This window comes from Falco biarmicus, chromosome 7 (assembly GCF_023638135.1).
Source record: "Falco biarmicus isolate bFalBia1 chromosome 7, bFalBia1.pri, whole genome shotgun sequence".
Lineage (NCBI taxonomy): Eukaryota > Metazoa > Chordata > Aves > Falconiformes > Falconidae > Falco > Falco biarmicus.
In genome coordinates this window covers 59,767,075-59,794,912 of record NC_079294.1, presented here as the reverse complement: position 1 = coordinate 59,794,912, position 27,838 = coordinate 59,767,075, and the positions used below count along the sequence as shown (strand labels likewise).

The 27,838-nt window shown below is 40.8% G+C and overlaps 1 protein-coding gene across 1 annotated transcript in view; it reads right to left on the bottom strand.

Moving 5' to 3' along the window:
* SH3GL3 (SH3 domain containing GRB2 like 3, endophilin A3) overlaps positions 1-27,026 on the bottom strand; it is a 58,381-nt gene extending 31,355 nt beyond the window's left edge. Inside the window, exon 1 of the mRNA XM_056345960.1 lies at positions 26,830-27,026. Within this exon, the coding sequence (XP_056201935.1) occupies positions 26,830-26,874 (45 nt within the window). The 5' untranslated portion in view covers positions 26,875-27,026. The remainder of the gene's footprint in view (positions 1-26,829) is intronic.
* Between the last annotated feature and the right edge of the window lie 812 nt (positions 27,027-27,838).

The following is a 27,838-nucleotide window of genomic DNA, read 5'->3' as shown; positions in this document are numbered from 1 at the left end:
CCCCCATACCCCTCAAGAAACCCAAGAGGTATTAGAGATCTGGATGGTTTTGAAAACCTGCCAAGTGCTTATCTAAATCTCTAAGCATGTAAATACTTCTTAAGAGTCTAGCCTGAGAAGCACACAGAACTCAACGCTGCAAAAATATGAGCTCTGTTTAATTTCACATTCTAGTCATAAACAGCTGACAGCAGCTAAACTAACTATTACTACATTATTATTACTTGATGCCTTCTTTTCAGGAAATAGTTTGTCCTTGCATTTCTTCTAGCACAGCATAGTGACGGTTTCTCTTATTTACATTCATAAATAATGGCTGGATATGTTGTGGGTATTTTCTTAAATAATCTATGCATCCACCATGTAGAACCATTAGTATGCCTTAGGGCATACATACAGTTTAGGACATCTTCTGCGGATGGTCTACAATTATCACAAAGGAAACACTTCAGAAATTAACAGCATTTAAACCATTGCTTGACTACAGAGTTACCTGTGCCTGTCTGGACCCCCCACTTCCTTGCAAACTACCATGTATATATAAAGATGCATAGCACTGTGGCCTAAAACATTTCAAATGGCATTAAGAATTCTGACAATCAGCAAATACTTTTCCACAAAAATAAGCTAGATGTTTAAAAATTACACAAGAAATTGAATGCTCTAGAAAGAAGACAGACTTGCACAACAAAGCTCCGATCAATGGCTCCTGGCTTGGAAGCACTTTGCCACTGCAAATAAACAGACACACTTAGGCAAAGAAACACTGTTACAATTATTTGTAAACTAATTGCAATCCTACCAACCCAAACAGCACATGCAATAATATTAATTTATAAACAGAAATCCTGTGTTCTACAGCATTCTTCTTCTGCAATGGATTCTGTAATTTCTTCCGGGAGTCCCTTACCCCCCTTCCTTTTGTAACATCTCAAATCCCAGTCCTTTGTGCTAGTAAAATTAGCTCAAGTTGGCAATTCCCTCACCTATATCACTAGTGTTAGAGTTCGCAAAAATAAAGTTTTAAAGGAAACCATGACAGAAATTATTACTTCTGAAAGGGTAGCACATCTAATGCTTCATAATAATTTGAAATCCTGTTTAAAACATAAGCACATTAAATTTATGTATTTCATTTGTGAACATGTGAGAATTTAGCTCTACTTTCACCAGAGGTTTCCTGCAATTTCTCCTTTCAGCCTGAGGATCCCAGTATCACAGCCTTTGGCGAGAGGTGGTCCATAGCTGTACCAATCATCCTCTGACAGCCAGCGCAGCTCTGATACTGGCAGAGAGGCGCAGGGATGAAATGTGTCCCTGTTAAGAAGGGATGTGGCAGTTCAGTGTATTCCCTAGCCAGCCACTGCGAGCTGAGTTCCCAGAGCCCTAGTGACAATTAAAAGCTTGCTGAAGCTGTCAGTGCAAGGCTGAAGCATAAACACTACTTGCCTCCCTGGGAAGGACAGCAAAATTAACGCTCCTCTGTACCATCAAGGTTAAATCAATGCCACAAGTTCAAATATCAGGGACAAAGCCTCGCCTTTGAGTATGGCCACCTTCAAGAAATTGAGAAATGTAAGAGTTTGGCTTAAAGCTCAAAATCTGAAACAAGAAGCAGGGAATGGGGAGAGCAAGAAAATCAGTTTACCACTGACAGCTATTGCATTGCATGCAGTTCTGTGCCAGGGGCAGTCAGCTCTATTAAGGCACTAAACTCCTGCGTCAGGTTTTCCTGGCAGTCCGGTTTGCATACTTACCTCACATTACAGTAGAGAAGTGCAGAGCTGTCACTTTCTCCCACCTCAAGTATTTCTAGAAAGCTTTGTAGATTTTCTCTCTCACAGAAACATTAAGACGACAGCCATGCATCCCGAGACACATTTTATCCTCATGACTAATCACTGGTACCTCTGCACTTCTTTTCCATTCAGTCAGTTCAATTTAGTCTCTTTTCACTACCACCGCTTCCATTTAGTTGTTTTTTCCCTCAGTTGCCTCATGCCTCCTTATCGTTCTTCTCTCTTTGCCTTATGTTTCTTTTTATTTCCTTTATTTTCTTCTGACACACATGTCTCTCCATCTATGCTGTATGTAAAACCCTGCTCAAAACCTGTGCAAATCACACCCGGCGGGGGGGGGGGGGGGGGGAGGGAAGGGGAAGGGAAAAAAGAAAAAAGAGAAGGGGGGGGGGAAGAGCAGCAGCGTTTGAGCTGGCAGTCTCCAGCAGCTGCCAGTCTCCAGCAGCTGCCAGCAAGTAGTTGAGAGCTCCTCAGGGGAAAAGAGGGGCAATTTCTTCCACCAAACTTCCCTATTAATTTTCTTCAGCGAATACCTCTTCCAATAGGTGGTTTCATGAAACAGATTCCAGGATATTGTGGTTTTAGATTTAAAACCATCTAGAGTCTATTTTCCATTGATGCTAAAGCACCCCTCACATGCAAAATATTGACACTGCTGAACCACGGAAATTTCAAAAGAAAAAAGGCTTTTCTACTAAAGTCAGTAGGACAGAGATGGAATAAAGAGGCAGTGGTGTAAAATACAAATGCTGGCTTTGATCACAGCAAGGCATTTGGTCTTATTACCATACATTTATAATCTCCATCTTACACTTAGCATAGCTAAGGCCCAACTACCCATCATGGCACTCAAGCTATACGCCCTGCTACAAGACTTGAGGCTTCAGATGTCACATAAAAGCAGTTCTCCAGTGTGCAAGTCTGGATGTGAGGTAAAGTACTTCACTGCAGCTTCAGACCAAAACTCAAACCAAGCCTAAATGAATAAATTTTCCCCTCATAGACGAATGAGGAAAGCCTACTCGCTGCCTCTGCATAGGGCTTATGGTTTTGTATGGTCTGTATTTTACATTAACCACCCAAAACCAACTAGAGATTAAGCCAGTGCAGTGAGATATGCTTGGTTTTTTCTAACTGGTTCCATTTTGTTTTGGGATGCACATGCATTTACCATGAACCAAAACCAAACCAGGTATTGCTCAGCTAGCTATGGGAGTCTATAAGCAAAACAGGTCAATTACTATTTCTAAACTACTTCTAAAGTTCCCTTTTTCCTATCTTCTTCCTACACAGTGTATTGCCACTGCAAATCCAGCAATACCATTTTGTGTGGCTGCACAGGGGCCACAGTCAGAAACACTAATGAAGGCAATACAGGAAACGCAGGAAGGTAAGGATGTGCCTTGTTATTACTATACTGTTGCTATTATATAGTTCCTCATATTTCCTATTGTATCTTGTTTGGGACAGCAGATTACCTGTTGTCGTTCCCTCCTCAGAGATATGTTCAAGTTCAGTCAGACAAATGCCTTTGTAAATTGAAATTCTGCACATTCTACAGCAGCATCTTTGCCACAGAAAATATTGCTCTTAGTAAAATTTCCTTAACATACTGTAACTAGAGATGAACCTATTACTACAGGCCATATGGATATCAGTTTGCATCTGCACATGCATACACATGGGAATGAAAGAGAAGTCCTGGATAGGCTATTTGTTTACCAGCTGGTGAAAACAGTAATTTAACTGCTATCTCGACCAGCCTGGAGGGGAGGGGTTGATTCTATTTAAAAGAAAAGTAACAGCTAAAAGAAATGTCATTGTTTAAATGATTTTACGTTTTTTTCCTATGATTAGCGAATGATCCCCTGAAAAGATTTAAAAGTCCAATAGGGAGTAGACAGGAAAATAAGTCTTTTCTTCTTCAGTGTGTTTGTTTTCTGCATTTGACAGTACCTTCAAGTAGTCCAATTGTTTTCCCACTAGCATGACACAAATGTTCCATTGCTAACCCAAATACAAACAGAGAGTTTATGGTTTGTTTTCTTTTTTAAATTACAAAGAATGTACATAAATCAAAAGAACCCATGGGATCTCTAAATATATAGATATTTTAATAGCTTTTTTTGTATTTATACTGACATTTGAACTCATTTACAGTATATTTCATACTCTATTCCATTTAAGTCTGTTTTTAATGTGAGTTCAGCCTGTTTGAGTTGGGCAAGTCAAGTTCAAATAGCAGAGAAGACAATGTAATTTTGCTTTTATCTCTAAGCTCTCTCCCACCTTGGAATTTGACTAGGCTATATAAATCTATATCAGACTGAAATAAGGGCACCCATTGACGTAATGCCATGTCCATTAGACAGGTCAGCTTTAGAGATCCATTTGACAGTTTATAAATTGTGTATTTACTTAAGTCACTAGTTTCATATCTTAACACTTACAGTGAATACAGTGAGAGCTTGTGCTTTGCACTGCGGAACACAGTTCCTTTACCATTTAAAGACCAACTGATTGCTCACAAAAGGAAAGCCTACTGACAGGACCATTGCCATTTCTAGATACTTTGACGAATGGGGGCCTCATGGAGTTGCTCCAGATGCATTTGTGTCTCCGCTGGCCCCATCATCAGTATATATTGGTCCTATGAAACAATTCATAACTAAATCACTTAAAGATAAAATTTACCAGAAAAAGGTGTAATCATGATGTTAGTTCCAATGTTAAGCCCAACTTGGAGGATCAAAGGGCTGTCCAACTATGGTTCCATTTTGCTGCATAATTGTCAAGAAAAAAACCACATATATTCCCACAGCTACAAGCAGTGGCTTGTTAAATTGTTCAGAGAATTTATACTTATGCAGGAAGTGAAATATTTTAGAATGACCAGTTACTTTGTGCATCATCATAATTCATCCAGCCGTCTGTCCTAAACATTGTCTCTCACCAGCCACTCCCCACCCCCCTTTTTTTCCCCCCTATAGTCTCTGTTTTCTGTTCCCAGCAAGAGCTGCAATTACTTTTGTTCTTTTCAGTACTCTGCTCAGGAACACTCTCATGTTCTTTCATCAAAGTACAAGATGGGTTTATCCTGTTAATTTATATATTCTCTAACTCAAGGTTGAAAGAATGAAGAGTTCTAGGACAGAAATACTGCAGCAAACATCCTAGGGATGATCATGTACTTGCTATTATTTTGAGAAACAGATAATAATGAAAGCAGGGGGGGAGAACGAGCTAGAAAGAGATGCAACTGCCTTTACCTTCAAGGAGAGTTGCAACAAACCTTTGCTTGAAAAGCAACTTTCTATCAGCCTTGCCTTCTATCACAATGATATGCACTGGTTTTGACTCTCTGTTTCATTGAATTTGACCTGCCTTTAAATTGCAAAGGCACTTTCCCACAGACTCATGGACACTTGAACTTAAGAACACAACAGGTAAGCGTCACCAGTTATATTAACTGTGAACAGCTACTTGCCGAAAGGCTTATAAAGTACTGCAACACCGTGTTCAGAAAATGCAATACACTGTGAGTTCTAAATCATCTGCAAGAGTAAAGGTCTCTGGTTAGAAGTCTGTCACTTAGACAAAATGTCATCAGCATGTATCAAACTTTTTAATTTTTAAATGGGACTTGACTCCCCTCCTGCCTTCAGATCTGTCAGCTGCAAAACACTTTTTTATTGAAGTTCCAGGTAAGAACCTACAGCTCTATGAGGTAAGATTACTAGACAAACACATGAGCTAGAAGCACACAGAATATTTAATGTTATTCTAGTGGGAAATGTTTAAAGGAATGTATTGCACCACTTCTAAACCTAAAAGGCTAAGTCCGTTCTCTTATAACGCAGACAATGCTTGTTTGAGATCATTTTCTTTACTAAGCTTCTTTGACAGAAAATATCAAGCAATGGGTCACCATATGCAGATAATTCTGGCAAGACCCTCAACTGTAGTTGTAAAAGTGCAGTCTTTCATTTCTTTCCCTTAACATATAGCAGCTTTCTCAGCTTCCTATTTACACACGTTCTTCATTCTTTTTAACCACTAGCACAGAGCATAAATGCTAGCTACTAAGTAACATGAAAAATGTGTGTTGTACATTTAAAGGAAAAAAGAGCAGCTGTCACAAAGCAGAAGCTTGATGCCAGCGACAGAGAGGTGAACTGCAGAGAGGCCTGGCATTTGCTATTCAAAGCCATCCTGGCCGAAGAAGTTGAACTCCAATAAAGAACAATTCAAACACAATTCTTCCACCACTGCTCCCCCACAGTCTCTCACAAATAAGCTGGACCACCCAACAATCAATAGAGCTTGTTAGTAACTTACCCAGACAATCTGCTGTAATAATACTATTATCCTGAAGATGGACTTTTACCTTTGGGTCCTATAGGCTCTTAAACCAGCTGAACTTGGACATAGTCTCTGCTTCTAGCACTACAATTCTGAGACACGTTGAGATCTGAAGTCTTTCCTTTGGACATGGCGATCCACCATCTCAAATACTTTAAACTTAAAATCCTTATCAGACAACATCCTTCCCAGGTACCTAGACAGGCTTTCCCAGTGCACCCTACTAACACTGCGATTTTTACTTTAACTGTTTGCCCATGCCAGTGAGATAACAAAAGCACACAATGCAGGTTTCACATAGGCATTTCTAAACCACAGTGCTTTAGCTCCATGTCATGTATAAATCACAGAGCTCCAGTAACTATCACTCACACTTTCTCCAAACTTGTTCAGACCTCTGCACAGAAAGGTTTCAGAGTGCCCTTTGTGACTTCTACCTATCTTCCAAATAGCACTAAATTACCTTTCCTACTCATTGCAACTGTTCAGACAGAACATAAGAAATCATTCCAGACAAGCCCAAATAAATAGAGCTCTGAGGCCAGTGTTTCTACATATTACAAAACAGTCATTCCAGTTTGACAACCATGCCTCGTCTTCAATCACATCTAACAGAGCAGTGAAAAAGGACAATAAGATACTGAAGCCATAGAAAATGCAGGCAAGTTATACAAATCAAACAGAACATTAGCATGAGATGGTTTATACACCAACATGAACTTAAATTAAATGCATACAGATATTGAATAAAAAGAGTATCATGGACAAAGGACATTCTTGTCCATGTATGAATAAGGTACAAGACTCTGGATTCTATAATGTGATTTTGCATTTCTATAGAGTGTGACTCATTTCGCACCAGGCAGTGACACGTCACAGTATTACTGAGCATTTTAGTCAAACTTGTCTGCTAAAGCTATTCTTTAGCACATGCATTGTACAACAAAAACTACTTTGTATTGCAAAACCTTGAACACTTTCCTGACAAACCTCCACTGTTTCCCAAAGAACTCAACACTGATGCCTCCACATGGATTTATGAATTAGTAAATTGAAAGTAATCATTACTGTACACATCCCAAAGGGCAAACATCTTCATAAGAATTCAAATGTAATAAAAACTAACCTACCTAAATTTTTAGATACAGACACATTCTTTGCAAGCTTACTTAAGACTATGTAATAAGCATGAGACACAACTGTCCACTTTTCAGAAGATACAAGTGCTTTTAATGAGAAAACCTGATTACGATGAAGACCAAGATAAAAAAAAAAAAAATCAAATTAATTGAAGTGAGATTTCATGTAGCCAAGAACAATGATATACCTGAAACCATAAAGCTCCACAGACAGAATCACTCTTTTACTTCAGTATTTAATTTTGCAGATCTAAAATACTGTTCCCTAATCTGTTTAAAACCTTGTTGTTTGTGGAAGTGAGCATATCCTAAAACCAGAACTGTAAAGCCATCAAAAGGCTACTAAAAAAAAAAATATCTTAATAGCTTTCCTCCCTTTTCCAATTTCACCAACTCCTCACCTCACTCAGTTCCAAACTTTTGTTAAAGAAAACATTCTAAATGTCTTCAAAAATGCGGGGATTTTTATTCCAAACTATAATCTGTTTGCCACTTGCTTATCCAGCCAGAGTCCACCGAGAAAGCAGGTGCATGAGCACTGCAGACAAGCGGTTGCAGCAGGCACGCACACAGAGGCAGCCCTTCTGCAGGGTGACAAAGGATGAGCAGCAAGACTCAGTGCTGGGTACGTACCCTGCCCCAACAATTTCCTGCCTCTGTTTCAGCATCTTGTTTTAGGTGTAGCAACCAGCAAATATTTTGTCCCCTTTCCTCTGCATGGAGAGGAGCTAAAGCTGTGAATGACAAGTTCCACACAGAGTGAGTTCCGCTGGCTGTTATCACATTAACACTTCTTCCTCCCTTCACAAGCTCCCAGTGCAAAAATTCACTGGCAGCAATACAATCCTGATTTGGCCTTAAAATAATCCCTCTTTCTAAAGTTCCTCTCTGTGCTTGTAAGGAAGGCATGGCTTCCTCTTGACATACTCATATATGCCCACTGCAAAGATGAGCACCGTGATTATGCTATAAAACAAACCCCTTAATATTAGCAATTTAAATAATGCCCTTTACACACTTTCTTTCCAAGTAATATGAAGGCTTTTTATATTATCTTCTTTCATACTCCAACTCCCGTGTGATTTAAGATATTTCTACATTAGACATCTCATGACTGAATTTAAAGATTGCTTTTACGGATGCTAACAAATAATTGTCAAAGTGGTCCCTTACGATATTCTGTTTTACCTGAAGAGTATGGGGAGAACATGAAAAGTTATACCACATTTATTTTTTACTGGTTAGCTTGCCTCTTGCTACCTCAAACATCCTTGTATCCCTGTTCTACACCATTTGTCACACTAGTCCTTACTCTAATACAGCAGAACTTCCTTCTCCCGATATTCCTCACAGCTCCTTCCTGCACTCAGAAAATGTGTTTTCCCCACCTCCTTCAACAGCATTCTCAGTCTTCCGCTGAAGTCGGACTGAAGGCTCTCAGATCTTACTGTTTAAGCCCTATCACTCAAAGGATTTGTAGGTTACGTGGTCTGAGGTGGTGCTTTCACCAGGAGCGCTCCTTTTACTTACATGCAGGTTGACCACCATTTTACATAAACCACCCATTTTCCCTGTATGCACCACAGGCTTGCTGGAATATGGATAGACCTTTTTGTCTTATTTGTTTGCCCTCACATGACTATTATCATAATCACGATAGTCACCACTAAACCCAGGGGGAATTGGTGGCAGAGTTCTCTTGTTGGCTAATAATGCAGAATGTCAATGAGATACAAACCTCTTACAAAGCATAGTTTATTCTACTCCGAATGTGAACAAAACATTCTAATATTCATTAAGGTTTTTTTCCACAGCTGCTTAGCCTTCTCTAAATCCTTTTCATCCCTGTCGAGACATTCTCAATACTTCCATTGCACTGGTACTAGCTCTTGTGGGACTATGCTGTGAGCTGCTTAAGTGAATTAATCCACCTGAAAGCTAATCACACATTTGAGCTGGGTTAATTTTCAGATGGGTAAGCTGCCTCTATCAGCTTAGTGTGTGATCACACAAGCGCTCAGACCTGCCTCAAGGGAGTGGGCAGGAAGGTACTGCTCTGTGGGTAGAACAAGGCTATGATGGCCTAGATTTAGGGTGATGCAAGTTGCCATGCAACTGCATCCTCAGTCTGATGGCATCCAGCTGTTAAAGCCAATTCTGTAAACATTTTAATTGCACAGGCAGTGGAAAGTTATGCATACAAAAAACCAATCTAACCATCCACCAAGATAGTCTGACTTCTTTACTAACCTCTCTGTCCTAAATTAAGAAAGCTTTACATTACCTTGTCCGTTCAATACCTCTTCGTTTCTGTCCTCTTCACATGGCACCTAGGAATTCTCACTCGGTCTAGTGAAAATCTATGCTTTGCCTTATTCTAGAAAACGTTGGCATATTGTCAGTCATATTCTAGAAGAGTACACTCCTCTGATTCATAGCTTCTAAGAGGAATCTATTGCACTTCACTTTCCCAGAACATTATCTGACCAGTTTCAGCACAACACCCTGGAATCAGCCCCAGAAAACAGATCCCTTCACTCTTTTCTCAGGTCAAACTACCCTGGGTTATTCAGGAAAGACTGCTTCCACTGGTGCCTGCAAAAGCGAACATTGAATACATCACTGATGATAGCACAGGCCTGAACTCAGGAGGGTCTAGCCAGCTTTCAGCAGCTGAACAGTCACAGAGCTATCTATGGATGTAAAGCCGTGCAAATACTTCAAGGCTTCATGGAACCAAAGCCCAGTGTATCACCCTGTAGCTGGGTCCCATATGAAGTCTGACTTGGTTAGACTTGTTATAGCACAGCCAATCACTACATTTTTTCAGTTAAAGTAACATACGCTAGTTTTGTTATTTCTCTTACATCATTTGAACGAAAAAAATAAATCCTAGTTCTTCTAGTAAGAGAGACCGAGCAACACATAAATCATAGCTGCATGTGCAGAGTAAGCAACTAAAATCCTTGAAACACTTAAGTATTTTTTTCTTCTTGAAAACATTTAACTACTGCATGGTTCATGACTATCCAGTTGTCCTCCTGCATTTTGCATGACCAGAGATTTCTGCTGATTACAGGCTTTATTGAAAACCCAATGAAATAAAAACCAGCTGTGGTCTAAAACTGTAAGTTGTTTTTTGGGTTTTTGGTTTTGAAAGGCTGAGTACATTGGGCCTCCTCATCAGGACACCAAGCACCTACCACCTCCTCCTGACTTTATGCCTTAAGTACGTCCTCGATGCCCACAGGCAAGACTGAAAAGATCACTTATTCACAACTGATAGACCTCGAGAGCCCTGTCAAAGTAAGGGCTAGGAAAAAGATCAGGTTTTGTTTACGCAGTTTTAGGGCTAACCTAATTCTGATTTCTATAAAGTCAGAATGTACTTACATCATCTTCACTGAAGTCAGACCCAGCTCACTATATATTCAACACCACAAGCAGCAAATTTGAGTCTTAGAAATTATTGGGCAAATACTTTTAAGCACCAATACAGACCAACCACAGGAAAAACAACTAGACAAGATGTGGGCACTCTGAATAGTGATTTACAGCTTTAAGCTCAAAGCTTAAGTATTTGGGTTGTATATTCTTAAATCTGTCTAAACTCAAGAGTTGGTAACACTAAAAGATATGGTGCTAAGAGTTAGGAGTACCATTTTTAGTTTTTAAGTTACTATACAACTATGTATTTACCTAAAGTGAAAACTTCCTTGACAGTGCCACAGTTTGAAGAGACAGTTTTAGTGAATCCATTATCAGTAAAAAATGAGGTCAAGATCATCCACTACAGAGCCCCAAGTGAGCTGTACAGAGGAAGCAGAACAGCAAGTTGTATATAGCCAGATAAACTGACGGTCAAAATCATAACTTTTGATTGATTTGGTTTAGAATTATCTTCTCCTGACATGAACATTCTATTGCTCATTGCCAATTCAGCATAAAGTTTAGCAGCAAGTCTACCTTGTCTGCACAAAGTGACAAATAATGTATGTTTATTGCTCTTTCAGAAACTACTTTCCATCAGGCAGTAATTCTTATGGAATTCCATTCCCACATAATCAAGTTAGAGATTTGTCCTTCAATGTTATTTAACTACCGCTTACATATTTTAGCAATTACACTACTCTTGTGGATTTTCAGTCACTATAAAATGGATTGACAACTCCTCCTCTTACCCTTACTTTTTACTGCACATTATTTTGATATGTGGCATCACTCCTACTTTTTTGAGCTGTCAGTCCTGTACTTTCCACTGTTTTTACTATATTGTTAAACACCCACGTTATTCTGCCACACAGTCAGTCCCTTTTACTTGCTACTCAAGGCAATCCACCTGTTCCTGCTGTACATGCATTACACTTTCCCTCCAAATCAGCAAGATTTTTTTGTCTCCTCTGCTTTAGAGGTTTCTTGTTTGTTTCTTTGGGTTTTTTTTAAAAGCCATTTTAGTTGACAGTTTTCATAAGCTTTTAAGTTCACATTCAGCATTAGAGCACTGTGAAGTAATGTGCTTCCTGTTCCTGCATCCGCTATGCATGCAACTGAGCTTTTAATGGTGTTACACTGTCACTACTCAAACATTTTGAAAAATCCAACAATGTGCCCCCAGCAGCTCTGCAGCACTGGTGACTTCACTGGGATCCATGTGAGGGCCAAAGCAACAATACACACATGAAAAACAAAACGACTTAAGATACCTTACCCCCTTTGCTAATACAACCTGTGCTCATCCTGAGTTACAAAACCTAAACGGAACAAACAAGTCTCAAATGCTCTTGTGTATCTGAAAGTTTTAAATAATCCATGCTCCTTTCATTCACTTAATAGAAAATTAAAAACTCCAAGTATCACAGTGAAAAGTGGAAAAGAAAAAAATAGGATTATTTTCATCACTGTGTTCACTGTGACTAGTCTGGAGAGGAAGTCACTGTACAATTTTGCCTTATTTCATAACTCCAAAACATAGTGGTGGTTTTAGGCAGCAACACGTTTCATGCAATACCACAAACTAAAATGCAGTTGGGCATAATAGGGCTTCCCAGCCACACTTTTTAAGACAGACACACACAGTGTCCTGAATCTCCACGAGGCACAATTCTTTCTAGGGGTAATAACAGCACTGCAGAAATGCACTGCTGACTTCATCCATAGGGACAGAAAAGAACCTCCCTTGACACGCACACAGAATCATCTGTATTTCATTGTTACCAAAATTTATCAAATTCCATCTCTAAACAAATGACAGAGAAAACTGCAAAAAATTTCCAAGCATAATTTACATGCAGAACACAGACCTCTGCAGAAATTCCCAATGAGCTCTGAAACACTAGTGCAAATGAGGTCAAAAGGCACTGTCCTCCTCTGTACAGGCGCACGGCTTTGTAGCAAGAAACTCCTAAAAAAAGGCAGTAAATCCATCAGCAGCAAAACAAGTCAAGTCCCATGAAACAGGATCCTTTAACCACAGCTGAAGAGATCACTGAAGGGCAAATTTCAACCACCAGAAAACTCACTTGCAATGAAAATGTCATGATTCTTGCATTCTTCATACAAAACAAAGCAGTAGATATGGTTCTTTAAATCTTGATCAAACGTATATGGTAATTAAAGAGTATGCATATAGAAATGTATTCTTCATTATAAACAACTCTAAACTGCATAGTATACGGAATTTTCCAAAATTTGGAATTGCTGCTTGAAAAAGTGCAAAAAATGTAAGATTGGTACCCCTTTAAGATGTGCCATGCAGAATGATATGCCTAAATTAAAGCCCTAACTGACAGGAGTTCCAGCAATGTCTGCAGTACCTAATTCATTATACAGTTATTTTTTGAATTATGGAAATAAAGGAACTAAATATATTTTTTTATAACTTTTGAACAATTCTTGTGAAAGCAATTTTTGTATATGTAAGTCACTTGAATTTAGAAAATAACCAGCAAACTAACAAAAACCTGACTTTTCTTTTGCACCAATCTAGAACAGTAATTTTGGCCAGACCATGTATTTATTTCAGTCACCTGCACCTGAATAATAATATGCATTACTAGAATTAGTGTCAAACTTCATATATGCCGGAGCACTGAAGCAAAGACAGTTCATTTGGTGTATTTTACATGTTCCAAGTGATGAACAAAACATAAAATTTACTCAGTCTTACATATATTGGCAACAACTAAACATCTGCTGTAGGGACCACTTAGATGATACACCATGAGAAGTAATCAAAAAGGCAAGCAGTTACTATTTTAGATCACAAAATAAGTAATGTCCTAAAAGAATACATACAATCTTCATAAGCAAACTTCTTCCACATGAAACTAGGCTTTTCAAAAACTATAATTTTTCACATTTGGACAATTTTGACTAAAGTATCACAGAAAGTGACAACATGAGTTCATAAAGTTTCACTTTTTTTTTTTTTTTTTTACAAAATATTTTCATTTTCTTAACAAATATAATTTTGATACAATCAAAAAAAAAAAAAAGGCAATTCCCAGAAGCATTACTACTTTTGTGCAAGAGTAGCTATATTTACTGCATCTTTTCCCCTTGTATAAATGAACTTTTTGTTCAACAGATAAGAGTGAACTATACAAGTGTTCTGGCTGCTTCCCAAATGTGCTGATAGACAAAGAGGTGCTAAGTGCAACGTTACAGATCTGTTCTGCAAGCTATCAATAGCACAAGACTTCTTGGTCTGAACTTGTTCATTCTTCTTTGCAGCAGGGTGCAACCCCACACAGAAAAGCCTAATTTCTGCAATCCCACACTAAACTGCAAAGAACTCAGGAGTATGACAAAAACTAATGACAAAGCTCTGAAGAGTGTTTCCATAAAGATAATGTCAAAAAAGCAACCGAAGAAGCAACAAATAAATCTGATAAAGAAACTGTGTAATTCAGCCTAGACCTCTGACAGAGTCAGCAAGCCAGGGCAGCGCTGCCCAGGGCAAGTGTCATTCCACACAGCGAATTCTTAGTTCTAATAGCAGCGTTTGCTCAAACATGTTAAGTCTGGAAACTGAAGGGTAGGTTTTGCTTTCTAAGAATGTCTTGCAAATATATTTTGGGCAGAGGCCATCTATGAGGAGTTTTTCCTGTCCAAAGACTTAAAGATGGTGGGGGAGGAAACACAGGTTATATATCTGTTCACTATATTTATACATAATAATGTAAGTACCATTATCAATTTCAATTTACCCACAGTAAAACTGGGGCCCAAAACTTTCAGAGGCAGAGAAAGGTAAGAGAGTTCACAACTATACGTTTTCGGGATTTTTAAATTTCAATTCATTTCAAGATTTTACTGGTATTATAATAACTGGAAAAAATATATACATACTTCAAACTGTTGTGCAGATTTTGCATAAAACTAAAACCGCTTTGAAAAAAGTCCTTTTTTTCACCTTTAGAAAGAAGCTAGAAATAAGAAAAACATTCTTCTACCACAAACTAGTTACATCCAAAGAACCTGCTGAAGCCTAACAACCTTGCACTCAACCACAAATGACAGCAGCACATTGCAAACACCTGCTTCATGTGACCTGTGCAGACCACAGCTCCTAGCCCAGACGGACACAGCTGTGACTTCCCAACTCTCTGGCAGACATTTCCATGGGTAATTTCATGACTCTACAGCAGATAAATCCATGAGATCCTGACTTCTGAACACAGATTATATGTTTCATCACACTAATAAATGAGAACACATTGTCTTTGGGAAATTAAGATTGCTTTGCGCTAACACAGACATTTTAGGCTGGGCCAAGTTTTCAATTGGAGATGCTTCTGTTTCCCTTTCTATTTGTGCTACCTTATTTACATCCTTGTTTTACAGATTATTTGGGGGGCTCAGTGAAGACATCAAAGCAACCTGACAAGAGCAGACTATAATGTTCTCAACTCACCTCAAAATCTAGTGTTCACTGCCTCCTTCAACTGATTTCAGTGACAGGACTGAACTAAGCCTTTAGTCAAAAGCTTTCTCATGTCCCAAATACATTTTTGGTGAATCACAGGAATCATAAGACTTCAAATGGAAACTGTCTGGGTTTTTTTCCTCACCACCTAAATAGATCCAGAATACAGGCTTTTATTATCTCAATGAAAGTGCATCGTAATAAACCAAGAATATCTAAATGGAGAAAATCTGAAGTTTATCACCATATAAAATATCCCAGTGACTAAACACTCAATTTACTAATGTATTAAAAGGAAAAGAAAAAAAAAGAAAAAAGAAAATAAATTGCAGAAATTACGCAAGATCCACTTTGCTGATATAAAAGGCTACACTCCCTCTAAGTGTATGAGAGAATCACAGAAAAAGACATTCAATTGAAAATACAGTCTGAGCTCTCGTGTAATTAAAACAGTTTTACATAATGGAAGGGAAACAAAGGAATCTTTCCAAGACAGCATATTGAATGGCAGCATGAAGTTGGGACAACTAACTTCTCTTTAGAAGTTATGTGTGCAATAGCAAATGGAACAGAGAAAACAAACGGTCAGAGACTGGAACAAAACAAAACAAAGCTCACACAAATCAATGAAAAGTAAGAGTCAACTTTCTTCACAGCATATTCATACAGGTAGCCAAAGCCAATCCGTCACTATTTTCTGACAGTTTTCCTCACACAAGTAAACATTCTCCCCAATCTGTGTCACAGAACAGGTTTGCGAACTGCACACCTGATTTCTTGAAGAATGAGGTACAGAAAGAAGCTCCTGACGCAAACACGAGCGGCCAAAGTGAGTTTTCTCTTGCTTCTTACAGGTGTCCAAAGGATGAGTACCTCCTTCACCTTAACTGCCAGTACTACACGTACCCACAGGGGCAACCACCCACCATGTTCCAGCATCAACCATTTACAAGTCTGGCATTGATCCACTTTTGGGTTTATCCATGCCTTCAGCACCTTTGTGAGTAGCGCTCCTGCACCTGGCCGACTCAGAATAAGTGAAAGCAGTAACCAAACGTACAGTTTGAGAAAAACCTGTAGAGCATAACTACCGATAATATGTATCCACTAAAGATGTATTTATCTTGGAGTCTCTTTTGCAACATATTTCCTCACCAAAGGTACTTCTGTAACCAATTATCTTCCTGCCTGAGCTTACCATACACTTGTGCTCATGCATGTCCCTTTCCTACTGTTTACCACAGAAGACTTTCTTCCCATTGAACTAAAATACTGTGACAGACACCAGCACAAACTTACATCACACAGTACAAGGAAGGGAAAGTCCCACTGAGGAACCATGTCAGTGGTCTTTGAGCACATGGAGAGCTGTAGGACAGACCAGAGAAGTGAAGTTGTTTTGCTTTCTCTAGCCACCCCCAGCAAAAGCAACCAACCAACCAACCAACAACAACAAAAAAGCTCCACCTCTTACACCAATAAAGTCATTTTCAGTGGTTACTACAACTTACAGAGAAAAAAAAACCGGTAGGGAATATTGAGATGCTAAAGCCATAAAACTATAAACAGCTGTTCTTAAAGGTAAGTTAACAGTTGCTATGCCCCAGTACCTCCAAGCAGCCTACATCAACAGCTGAATTCATCCTCACATCTTTAAAAATCTTACTGTTTTCTTTGGAAGGGATTTCTAGACAGCAGACTGGAACTGCTGGTTCTGAATTGACGAAAAGTTATAGTCTTTGATTAATAATTTACTTTAACAGGGTTTCTTCCCCTCCCACCATGCACACATCCAGAGTGACCCAGATGCCAAGCTGGCAGGTGCTACATTCTCTGTAGGAAAGGGAAAAGCACTCCCATGTTTGTGGCATTATCTGACCATGCAGATGGCACAGGCACAACATTTCACTTTCTAGCTCTCTCAACAGGACAATGAAAGAAAAATTTCATAATTTTTGAATCAAAACAGTGACCTTCTGACCTCCAATCCCACCATATTTATGGCACTAAGTAAATTTGCCCACACACATGCTTATTCTCTCTCTGCTGGAGAGGTATCATTATGTGAAAATCCTAGTTTCTAAAACATTGCTTGTCTGTTCCAGAGGGGTATTAAAAATAGTAAAGTTAAGTGAAAATACCATGTTCAGCCCTGCTGAACCTGGAGTCAGTGGAATTACAGCACATTTATATAGAAGGTTTCATCCAAACTCATCTCTACGTTTCATACTTATCCATACACCTTATGCAAAATAAAAGAGAATTAAAAAAAAAAAAAAACACAAACAAAACCAATACAAAACGTGACACTGTTCTTCTACACACCTTTCCAAACACCAACAGAGTTTGAAAGCAGAATTTCTGATGACTGGACATTGGACGTATAGTCTGGAAACACATAACCTACTTCCCCCGCTTTTTCACCTTAGATCTATAACCTGACTGCACAAGAACAGAAACACTGCCAATCATAGAAAACAGAATTTTAGAACCCATTAATCTCCTTTGAGTCCTGGGTTCTTAAAATCACATTCAGTTCCTAGCCAGGCTAATTTCACTGTAGTCGTTGCAGTTCATTAAACACAGGTAGAGTATCAATAATGTACTTTAATTAGGGTAGTACAGAAACAGAATTAATTCTCATCAGAGGCTTAGCATTGTCCTTTGAAGAGAAAGCATGTAAGGCCAAGTTATTTTTGTGTTTCACATAGACAGCTGCTGATATTTGAGATGTTGCAGAAAATTAACTGGTATATTCTCCCATCAATGTTTTTAACTCAGTAACTTTAATAACAGAGATCTGTACACAGTGATAGGACACTAGTGCTCAAGAAAATAGAATTGAAGGTGTAATGTGACATGTGATTAGCCCTTGGACTTATTAAAAGCATTGTTAAAGCCTGCATCTTCAACTCTCAACTAGTCATGAACTCCAGCAGTGGCTTCCTTTCCATGGACAGGAAAGCGACTAACAGTGAGAACACAGCTCAGTACAGAATTAGACTATCGCAATATACTGGGGTGAAAGTGGCATTAATATAAGCAGAAGCAGTTTGCTGTTAACAATACTGTTCTAAGACAAAGTCTGGGGTTTATAGGGTTCTTACAGAAAGTATGAAGTTATTTTGTAACTTGAATTACATGTGTGCATACAGAAAGCATTGGTGCCTGGATAGCACAACAGATAAAACATTATATTAAAAATGCTTCTGTTCCTCAGGAACAGTTTGTGCTGGAACGGACTGCAGCTATATGGCGCCACTGAATATACACAACGTTCTTATCTTAATAGGAAGCAACACCCCCAAGTCCTTCTCCTCAATCCATCCTCTGCCCAGCCTGTATTCGTGCTTGGGATTGCCCTGACCCACATGCAGGACCTCGCACTTGGCCTTGCTGAACTTCATGAGGTTGGCACAGGCCCACCTCTCCAGCCTGCCAGGGTCTCTCTGGACGGCATCCCTGCCCTCCAGCGTGTCGACTGCACCACACAGCTTGGTGTCACTGGCAAACTTGCCGAGGGTGCACTCGATCCCACTGCCCATGTCACCAATGAAGATGTTAAACAGCGCCAGTCCCAATGCCAACCCCTGAGGAGCCACTCATCACTTGTCTCCACTTGGACATAGAGCCCTTGACCGCAGCTCTGTGAGTGCAACCACCCAGGCAATTCCTTATCCACTAATGGTCCATCTGTCAAATCCATGGCTCTCTAGTTTAGAGAAAAGGATGTTGTGCAGGACAGGGCAATGCTTTGCACAGGTCCAGGTAGATGACATCAGTTGCTCTTCCCTCATCCACCAGCACTGTAACCCTGTCATGGAAGGCCACCAGATTTGTCAGGCATGACTTGCCTTCAGTGAAGCCATGTTGGTTGTCACTAATCACCTCCTGATTTTCCATGTACCTTAGTATAGTTTCAAGGAGGATCTGCTCCACGATCTTGCTGGGCACAGAGGTGAGACTGACTGGCCTATAGTTCCCTGGGTGTTCCTTTTTTCCCTTTTTTCTCCATGTCCTGGGTAACCAGGTCTCCTGTTTCCTTCTGGAGAGGGCCTACACTTTCCCTAGTCTTTCCTTCATCACCTGCATACCTACAGAAGCTTTTCTTGTTGCCCTTGATACCCCTGGCCAGATTTAGTTCCATCAGGGCTTTAGCTTTTCTGACCTGATCCCTGGCTGCTCGGACAATTTCTCTGTATTCCTCCCAGGCTACCTGTCCTTGCTTGCACCCTCTGTAGGCTTCCTTTTTGCATTCAAGTTTGTCCACGAGTTTCTTGTTCAACCCTGCAGGCCTCCTGGCATTCTTGCTCAACTTCCTCTTTGTTAGGATGCATCGCTCCTGAGCTTGGAGGTGATCCTTGAATATTAACCAGCTTTCTTGGGGCCCTCTTCCCTCCAGGGCTTTGTCCCACGGTATTCTACCAAGCAGATCCCTGAAGAGGCCGAAGTCTGCTCTCCTGAAGTCCAGGGCAGTGAGCTTGCTGCATGCCCTCCTTGTTGCCCTAAGGATCTTGAACTTCACTATTTCATGGTCACTGCAGCCAAGACTGCCCTTGAGCTTCACGTTCCCCACCAGCCCCTCCCTGTTGGTGAGAACAAAGTCCAGCATAGCACCTCTCCTTGTTGGCTCCTCTATCACCTGGAGAAGGAAGTTATCATCAACACACCCCAGGAACCTCCTGGACTGCTTATCTGTTGGAGTGACAGCACAGCAGGGCATATTGGGGTGATTGAAGTCCCTCACAAGACCAAGACTTTTGAATGTGAGTCTGCTCCTATCTGTCTATAAAAGGCCTCCTCTGCTCAGTCTTCCTAGTCAGGTAGCCTGTAGCAGACCCCCACTGCAATGTCACCTGTCCCTGCCCTCCCTTTAATCCTGACATATAAACTCTGGGTCGGCTCCTCATCCACCCCAGAGCTCCCTGCACTCCAGCTGGTCGCTGACAGATGGTGACACTCCTTCCTTGTCTCCCCTGCCTGTCATTCCTAAAGAGCCAGTAACCTTCCACTCCAGCACTCCAGTCATAGGAGCTATCCCACCACTTCTCAGCGATGCCATTAAGATCAACCGTACGCATGCACATCTCTGACTCCTCTTGTTTATTCCCCTTGCTACCCGTGTTGAAAAAAAAAAAAAAAATCTTAATGCAATGCTGTTGCTGTGCTTCACTTGCCTATTTGTTTTTCAGCATTGCAGGATTCTCAAGAGACTGCACTGCAATATATTACCCAGCATGTGCCGCAATGACTCAGGCAACAGCATGAGTTAAGGATGGAGTGCCAGCTCTCACTCGAACTTTCAGTGTGCCTGTGCAAAACTATTCAGCAAAGCCAAGAATCTATAAAAGGAGACGCGTTCAAGGAGAAAGTTCAGCTTCCTTTCCATTCCACTGCACTGTTTCATATTGCGATGCCATTCAAACTTTTATATAAAAAATATTTTATGTGTAAAATATAACTAACCTCCTTCCAAATTGTAGCTGCATCTCTGCTACATTCCCAATTTACAGCATTACAATCCATCTATTGCAAGCTTCAAGAGCTGCACTGTTGGAGGTTGCAGAGGCATATGATTGCTATCTTCTGCTACTTTGTATGCCGACTGAAGCACTCAAAGTTTCTTTTTCCTGCAGTAATGCCTTATTGGCAAGGTTCTGAGCAGGTGATAAATAACAATCGCAAATATAACTGTGAACCCAAATCTTGAGAGCTAGTTTCCCCCTCCTCCCAGCTCCATCCCATGTATTTTTAATATTGAAAATCACCATCATGCCACAAAGAACTGTCTTCCTATTTCCTACTTATTAGCCCAAAACTTTGATCCCAGGAAGCAAGCTTCAGTGTAAGCAGGATGGGCTGCACAACCAGAAGTCACGCATGTAATGCAAAAGTGTGTCAGCTTCACTAATGCCAAAGGAAGAGGGGTGAAGCACAGATTATGGTCCCCTCACTGCACTCTGCCTCTACCCCCCACCCCAATCCATGCTGATCTTTGCTACAGGACCATGTTTCCCTCCCTTTTATTAATAGTTTTGCTTTGAAAGAAAGTGCAAAATGAGGACTTCTCCTTTTGCAAGCACTAAGATTTCCACCAAAAAAACCCCCAATAAATACTCCATGAACTAACAAGTCTTCAAAGACTTACACAAACCCTCAGCTTCTCCTCACATCATAGGAATTTCAGATGAACAGTATATAAACGTTATAGTTTTATAATTACTACATTGCATAACAACAGTCTCCAACCATGACACAAGTAAAGGCAAACAATACTGTCTAATTAGATAACTACATATACATAGGTGAATGTTATTTTTTGTCCTTACCAATGGCTGAAGGTTTACTCTCCTTTCTCTAACATACATAAGAAGTATAATTACCCATTTCAAAAAATCTCAGAGAATAAATTAAATTCTGGTGTCCTTTTCACCACTGTCCTACCTCCACAATTCTGTAAAATTTGCAAAAGAGTACACTCCATTATCTAATCAAAACTAGAAACAGGACAGAAGTGCACTCTCTACTAAGCTCTGAATCATGCCCCATTCAGGTGGGATGTGAAAGGGCACTATCTCTAACAGATTGTATGGTAACAGCTTATAGTCCCAGGAAAGAAATATATCTGCACATAGTCGATAGTTTCTTTTCATGTCTCACTGGCAAATTTAGGTTCTCTTTGTATTAAGTTTGTCTCTTCCTCAGTTTACCAAAGGACTTCCTTTGCTAGCACGCACTCGTGTAAATAAAGTTTTTGCATATTAATTCCATGTCAACATGGACTTTAAAGAAGGCTTAAGTATTATGTCCACGCTAGTATCATTCATCTACAACATAACAGAAAAAAAATAATAGTCAAGAGAACAAAAAAAAATCCACAGCAAAACCTGATCAGAACGCTTATTCTGTCTGGGGAACAAGGAGGTCTTGATTCTGATCTGGTCCTTGTTCCAACAGATTGGATCAAAATGCCACACAAATCAACGGAGTAAAAGCAGAAATATGGAAGAGAATAACAAGCATCCCTGCAATTGCTGATGATAGCCAAAAATATTAAAAAAAAATAGAAAAATAGAAAAAAGCCTTTAAAAACATGGCTAAAAAAAGATGTGGTACTTTAAAGACAAATGTCATTCAAGATATGCAAGAGACGAAAGCACTGGGCATCTACTTTATTACACTAGGTTAAATCACTTTCAGAAGGCAAAAAAATTTGGAACAGATTTTGGTTGTTTTGGTCCGAAAATCTGCTTATCCTTAGGCTCTATCTATAGACAATAGAGCCAGCTCCTGCTTCACTCTCTCTTGGAGCCTCTCTTTCTTCACTGACAATAGGAGAACATTTAAGAAACCAGTCTACATAGGCTAACAATAACTGTTGATGCCTTCGTTACAAGTAAGATATTCACAGTAATTGGCAGCCATATATTTCCTCAAAAAAGTATTAATTTCTACTACCACTGAGAAGCTAAGCCTAAGAAATATACTATGAATAAGTTGATAATGAAACTTCACCCACAATTAATTTAAAAATACCAAACAAGCAGAAAAACACAAAACATTAATTCAAAGTCAACAGCAGATTTCCTAGGCCAGCATCGTGGCTGAGCTTTCAAAACACCCTGAGGGAGGGTGGTTCTCAGCTCACAAGCATCCAACTACTTTGAAAAAAAAAATCATTTATCTTTACACCAAGAGACTAGGCAGGCTGCAGTTTAAGAGCACAGCAGAAACTGTAATAGCATCTGCCACCTATTACGGCTTTCTTACTCTCTGTGCTTACTGCTTTTCTAAACAGAAACACTACTCTAAAAATACTCTCAGTATACATCAGAAGACGCAGTCCTCCCACCATCTGGGTTATCCCACATGCACAACCACCATGAGAACAAGGCCTACAAAAACAGTAGGCAGAGGTACACCCACCTACATCAAAGGTTTCAAACTGAAAACAGGAAAACAGATGTGTCACAGGCTGAAAGTGACAGGAGACAAACTTTCATCACGAACAGAACTCCCTGAGGATTAATTTTAAAAATTCTAGTTGAAAATACATTAAAAAAAAAAAAAAAGTTGAATTCCATGAGGCTTGCACATGAGTTAATCAGCTCTGAGATACAGCCTGCCCTCACCAGCCAGTGAGAGGTGGTAAGATGCCACATGGGTTCTGCTTGGTATTGCATTAGTCAAATGAGTTACACTCAAGGGATCATCGCTGATATGAAATGGACAGAATGGAAGCAATCCTCATCCCAGTCCACTTGAGTGTTTCAATGTAAACTTATAACCTAAATAAGAAGCATAGTAAAGAAAATTCTAGTGTACCTAAAAGCTGTTATCAATTACATAACAGATATATAACCTTTGGGTTATATGTAAGCTTTGGGTCTATCAGTTCCATGACACCAGGGGAAGCAATTATTAGGGTACAGATAATGGAGCAGAATTGCAGCTTTATATATTGGAATGCATAGAAAAATAGTTAAAACGTTACTAACTCCCGGGTGCAGACTTTACTGCAGTGATTCCAACAGATGCTCATAACTCAAAAGCTGTCTTCTGAATCTCACTACTTAGGTGAAAACCTATACTCGCATGCTATTTTCAGTGGGGAAAAGAAAATACAATTGGGTAAAAAATTCTAGGAGAAAACCATCAGGAACACTTACTGTGAATTAATCTATTACAAACAGAAACATGGTGACTTTTTACTACACCCACCAAGTCTGCAACAGCATGTCATGCCTGATTTTGGTGAGGGCTTCAGTGATTACAAAGTTAGCTGCTGACCTTTTATAAAGCAAACACTTATTTACTTAACTGTAATTTTAGATAAACAAAGCTGATACGCACCAGACAAACATGCCAGAAACCACAACTGCATGTATAAAATTGTAAGTATTGTTTGGTTTTTTTCTGGGGCTCTCTAACCTTGGAATTTAAGCCTACACACAAAGCCGATCACTGCTAGTTAACACAAGAGCTGCAGGTAAAGACACACAGAAGAGGCAGGCTTTTTACAAACTGAAATGCATTTCTTTTGCAAAAAACAGTTCTGCAACAGTTAGGCAGTTGTAAGTACTGCCTAAGAGTACACAGAGTTATAGAATACCTCAATTTATTGTATTTCACTTAATCTTTCTGTAACTATGTGTCTATATTATTCTATACTTCAGTTGGAACTGTGGTTTATTTCAGTTGAACAGAAGTCCATTTTAGCATGGAAATAGTATCTTTTCTTGTCACTTCTTCGATATTTATTCACATTTCTGAATGAACTGTTAAATACAGACTGTCTTAATCCACTGGCTTCACCTTTCAGATTTTTTGTCTTTAGGTTCTGTCAGCCTTCAAATATTATTCTTATTCCTTAATCACATGTCCTGGCACAAGTCTCCTTCCCTTCAGTATTCCTCAATGTCCTCTGGGAAATTTGCCAGTTTTTGTCATCTGCCCCCATTCTCCTTTGGGAACACTAAAGGAATTAATTTCATTCTTTCCCCAAGCAATGCCTGTCTCTGCCGTTAACAGTTACCCTTGGCATCTCTCATCCATTCAATACACAAAGGCACATGTCTCCTTAAGTGATCCTACAGTATCAGAGATTTAATAAACATTCTGTTGCGAAATACCTCTTTCGTGCTTTGCATTTGCTTGTTTTAGCATTTTGTAAAATAATTTAGCTGAAAGATGGAGTGACAATATTTCCATTTTGCACATTCCACTTCACTTTTGTTAGTTTCAACAACTGTTTAGTGTGTACGTTTATACTTATGGGCATACTGTGCCTCTGTGTGTCAGAGAAACAGATCAGCTATTCGGATCTGGATGTTTTGATCGATGATCTATATGCTATTTCTTCTGTTATTTTTCCACTACTACTTTGCCCAACATCTTATCTGAATTCTTCCAGAATGAGTTCTTAAGAAGTGTCTTGTGTTTCCTCAGGCAACGAAAAAAATATCCAATTCCAGTACCTTTTCCTGCACGTTAATTTCCTACTAAACAGAATTTCTTTTCCTGAAGACTTTTTCAATCAACTTACTTTAAATTCCTCACTCAGTCCTGCATTTGAAAATAAGTGGAAACATCACCTTTGACCTACCCTGAGAAGAATATTATCTGATTTATGCACTGCAGTTCCATATGGTAATGAATACTGGAGGTCATACCACAATATTTCAATAGATGTACAGCCAACTTCAATATATTCTGTTGTTCTTTTTTGCCATTATTACTGCCTTTATGAGATCCCATCCCCACCCGCCCCCCTTTTTATTTTTAATGTTTACCTTACATCTGCGCAGGATTAAGCAACTTGCACTGCAACCAGTTGCTAGACGAAACAGCACTTGTTGTGGTTACCTCTCTAACTTCCTCAGTTAAATATCTTCTGCTTCTTGAGTTACAAACTCACCATAGCAAAGGCTGCATCACTTACCAGCATACGCTAGGTGCAAAACAAGCCAAAACCTTTTATAAATTCTCCTTGGATTTGTTTACCGTAGATGTCCCACATTTTCGCAAAGAAACAGGGAAAGTTAACTAAAAGATACAAATTCATGCCATTTTTCAAGATCAGTACATAACAAGAAAGAAAGAACACTACTGAAAATAAACATTAGATACAGATATTTAGCATCTCTGTGCCCAAAGTCTGCACTCTGCATTTGGGCTGCTGACGAGCCAGATCTGAGGGAGGACCTAGAAAGATGACAGCTGAGCACTTCACAAACCTTTATTTTCTCCACCCTCCCCAAGACAAGAGCAGTTGTCCAACCTGGCTGAATAGGTTAGAGACAGTAGCTTCAGCACTACCATTACCGAGAGCCAAGAGAAATACAGCTCTTTGAGGCTTGGAACAAGCAAGCAAAGCAGCTGAGAGTTCCAAACACCTTCAGTGAGAACCCCACTGCTGCTGCTTCCTGAGGCTGCTGCACCAGTGTGGGGCTCTGGGGCAGCACTACCATGCTACGTAGTGCCATCAGTCCACCTGCTTGACAGAAAGAGGTTTCTCTCTTAAAAGAAATCAGCAAAAGTATTAAAGAGAAGCATGTTATAAAAGAGAAAGGAGGAGAGGAAGAGGGCAGGAGATGAAGGTTCACCCAGGAAAAGGCAAGAGTACAGCATCTAGAAAAGGAGGGAAAACTCTAGAAACACATGATACCCTCTGTAGGATAAATACATGGTATACCATGTAGGATAACAAACCAGCAGTTTGTAGGAGAACCCCACCAAGAACTCTTTAGGGGAAAGCTAGTACCCTACAGCCTGTACGTTTGACTAAGGCGTCGGAGTACAAACACACACACACCATCAAATAACAAACACTAATAACTAAAAGAAAGACCTGAAGCCCCCAAGGGAAGAAGGGAACAGGCAACCTCCCCGGTAAGGAGCAACACCGGAGGCACCGACGCGCGGGCGGGCCCGGCGGTACCGCCCCGGGGTGCGGACAGCGATGCCGCCCCCAGCAGCAGGTCGGGGCACCCGCTGCGCCTTGCGGCGGGCGCGCAGCCGGGCCCGGGCGAGCCGCCCATCAACAGCGAAGCCCCCTCTAGGGCTCTGCCTCCGCTCCGGCCCCGGGACCCGCTCCCCTTACCTGGCTGGCTTTGTGAAACTGCTTCTTGAGCCCCGCCACCGACATCTTTCCGCCGCGGCCCCCCGAGGCGGCGGCGCTGGCCGGGCCGAGCGGCCGGCAGGTCCCCGCGGCTCCCGCGGCCGGCCGGGCCTCTCGCTGTGTCACCCGCGCCCACAGCCCCGGCGCCCCGCGCAGATGGAAACATCACCTTCCAAGCGGGCTCAGCGGCTGCCGCCCCATTGGCCGCCGCCGGGGCCCATGCAAATGACAGCACCGGAATCGCCTGCCCATTGGCCACTCGCGGGGGCTATGCAAATGAGAGAGCTGGCAGGCGCCCACGCTGCGCTGTTACATGGAGACCGCGGCGCAGGGGAAGGCGGGCGGGCGGCCTGCGCGGGGGGCGCTGCGCCCGGCGGGGAGGGTCGTGCCGCGCCGCGGGGACCCGCCGCTGCAGCGTGGGCGTCCTGCCCGCCGCGAGGCTCCGCGAGGCCTGCTAGCTCTCCCCTTTCGGCTGGCTGGCATTATTTCTAATAAGGCTCAAATTTCTCCTTTTCTGATCTCGTTTCTTGTGTTTCCATGTAGCACCTCTAGTGGAGATCATTGATCTCGGATCTATTATAATACATCGTAATTCAACTGTAGCTTTTAAGACATGAATGCTCTTGCAGTGGTCCAGAGCGTGTCTCGTTGGTGCTGTGCATCAGAACAAAATCCACTCGGTAGTTTGACTCCAATGCTGCATTTATGCTCCTCAAGGTTCAGAAAGGCACAGTCTCCCACCAGACACCTCCCTCTTGGAGGAGTAAACATACTGGGGAGAGCTACACTGCTCGGTTGTTACAGGATGGATTCGTCGTTATGCTTAAACGTCAGCAGTGTGCGATGCAGGTATGGGATGTGGTTATGCCCCTGCTGGTAAAGCCCTTGCAGGCTACACCGAGATTCTGGGGAAGGCGTGCTGTGACAGGCTGTTCCATCCTGGCTGTTAAGGTCACTTGGGAGTTATGATTCAGTTGGAGCTCACGCATGG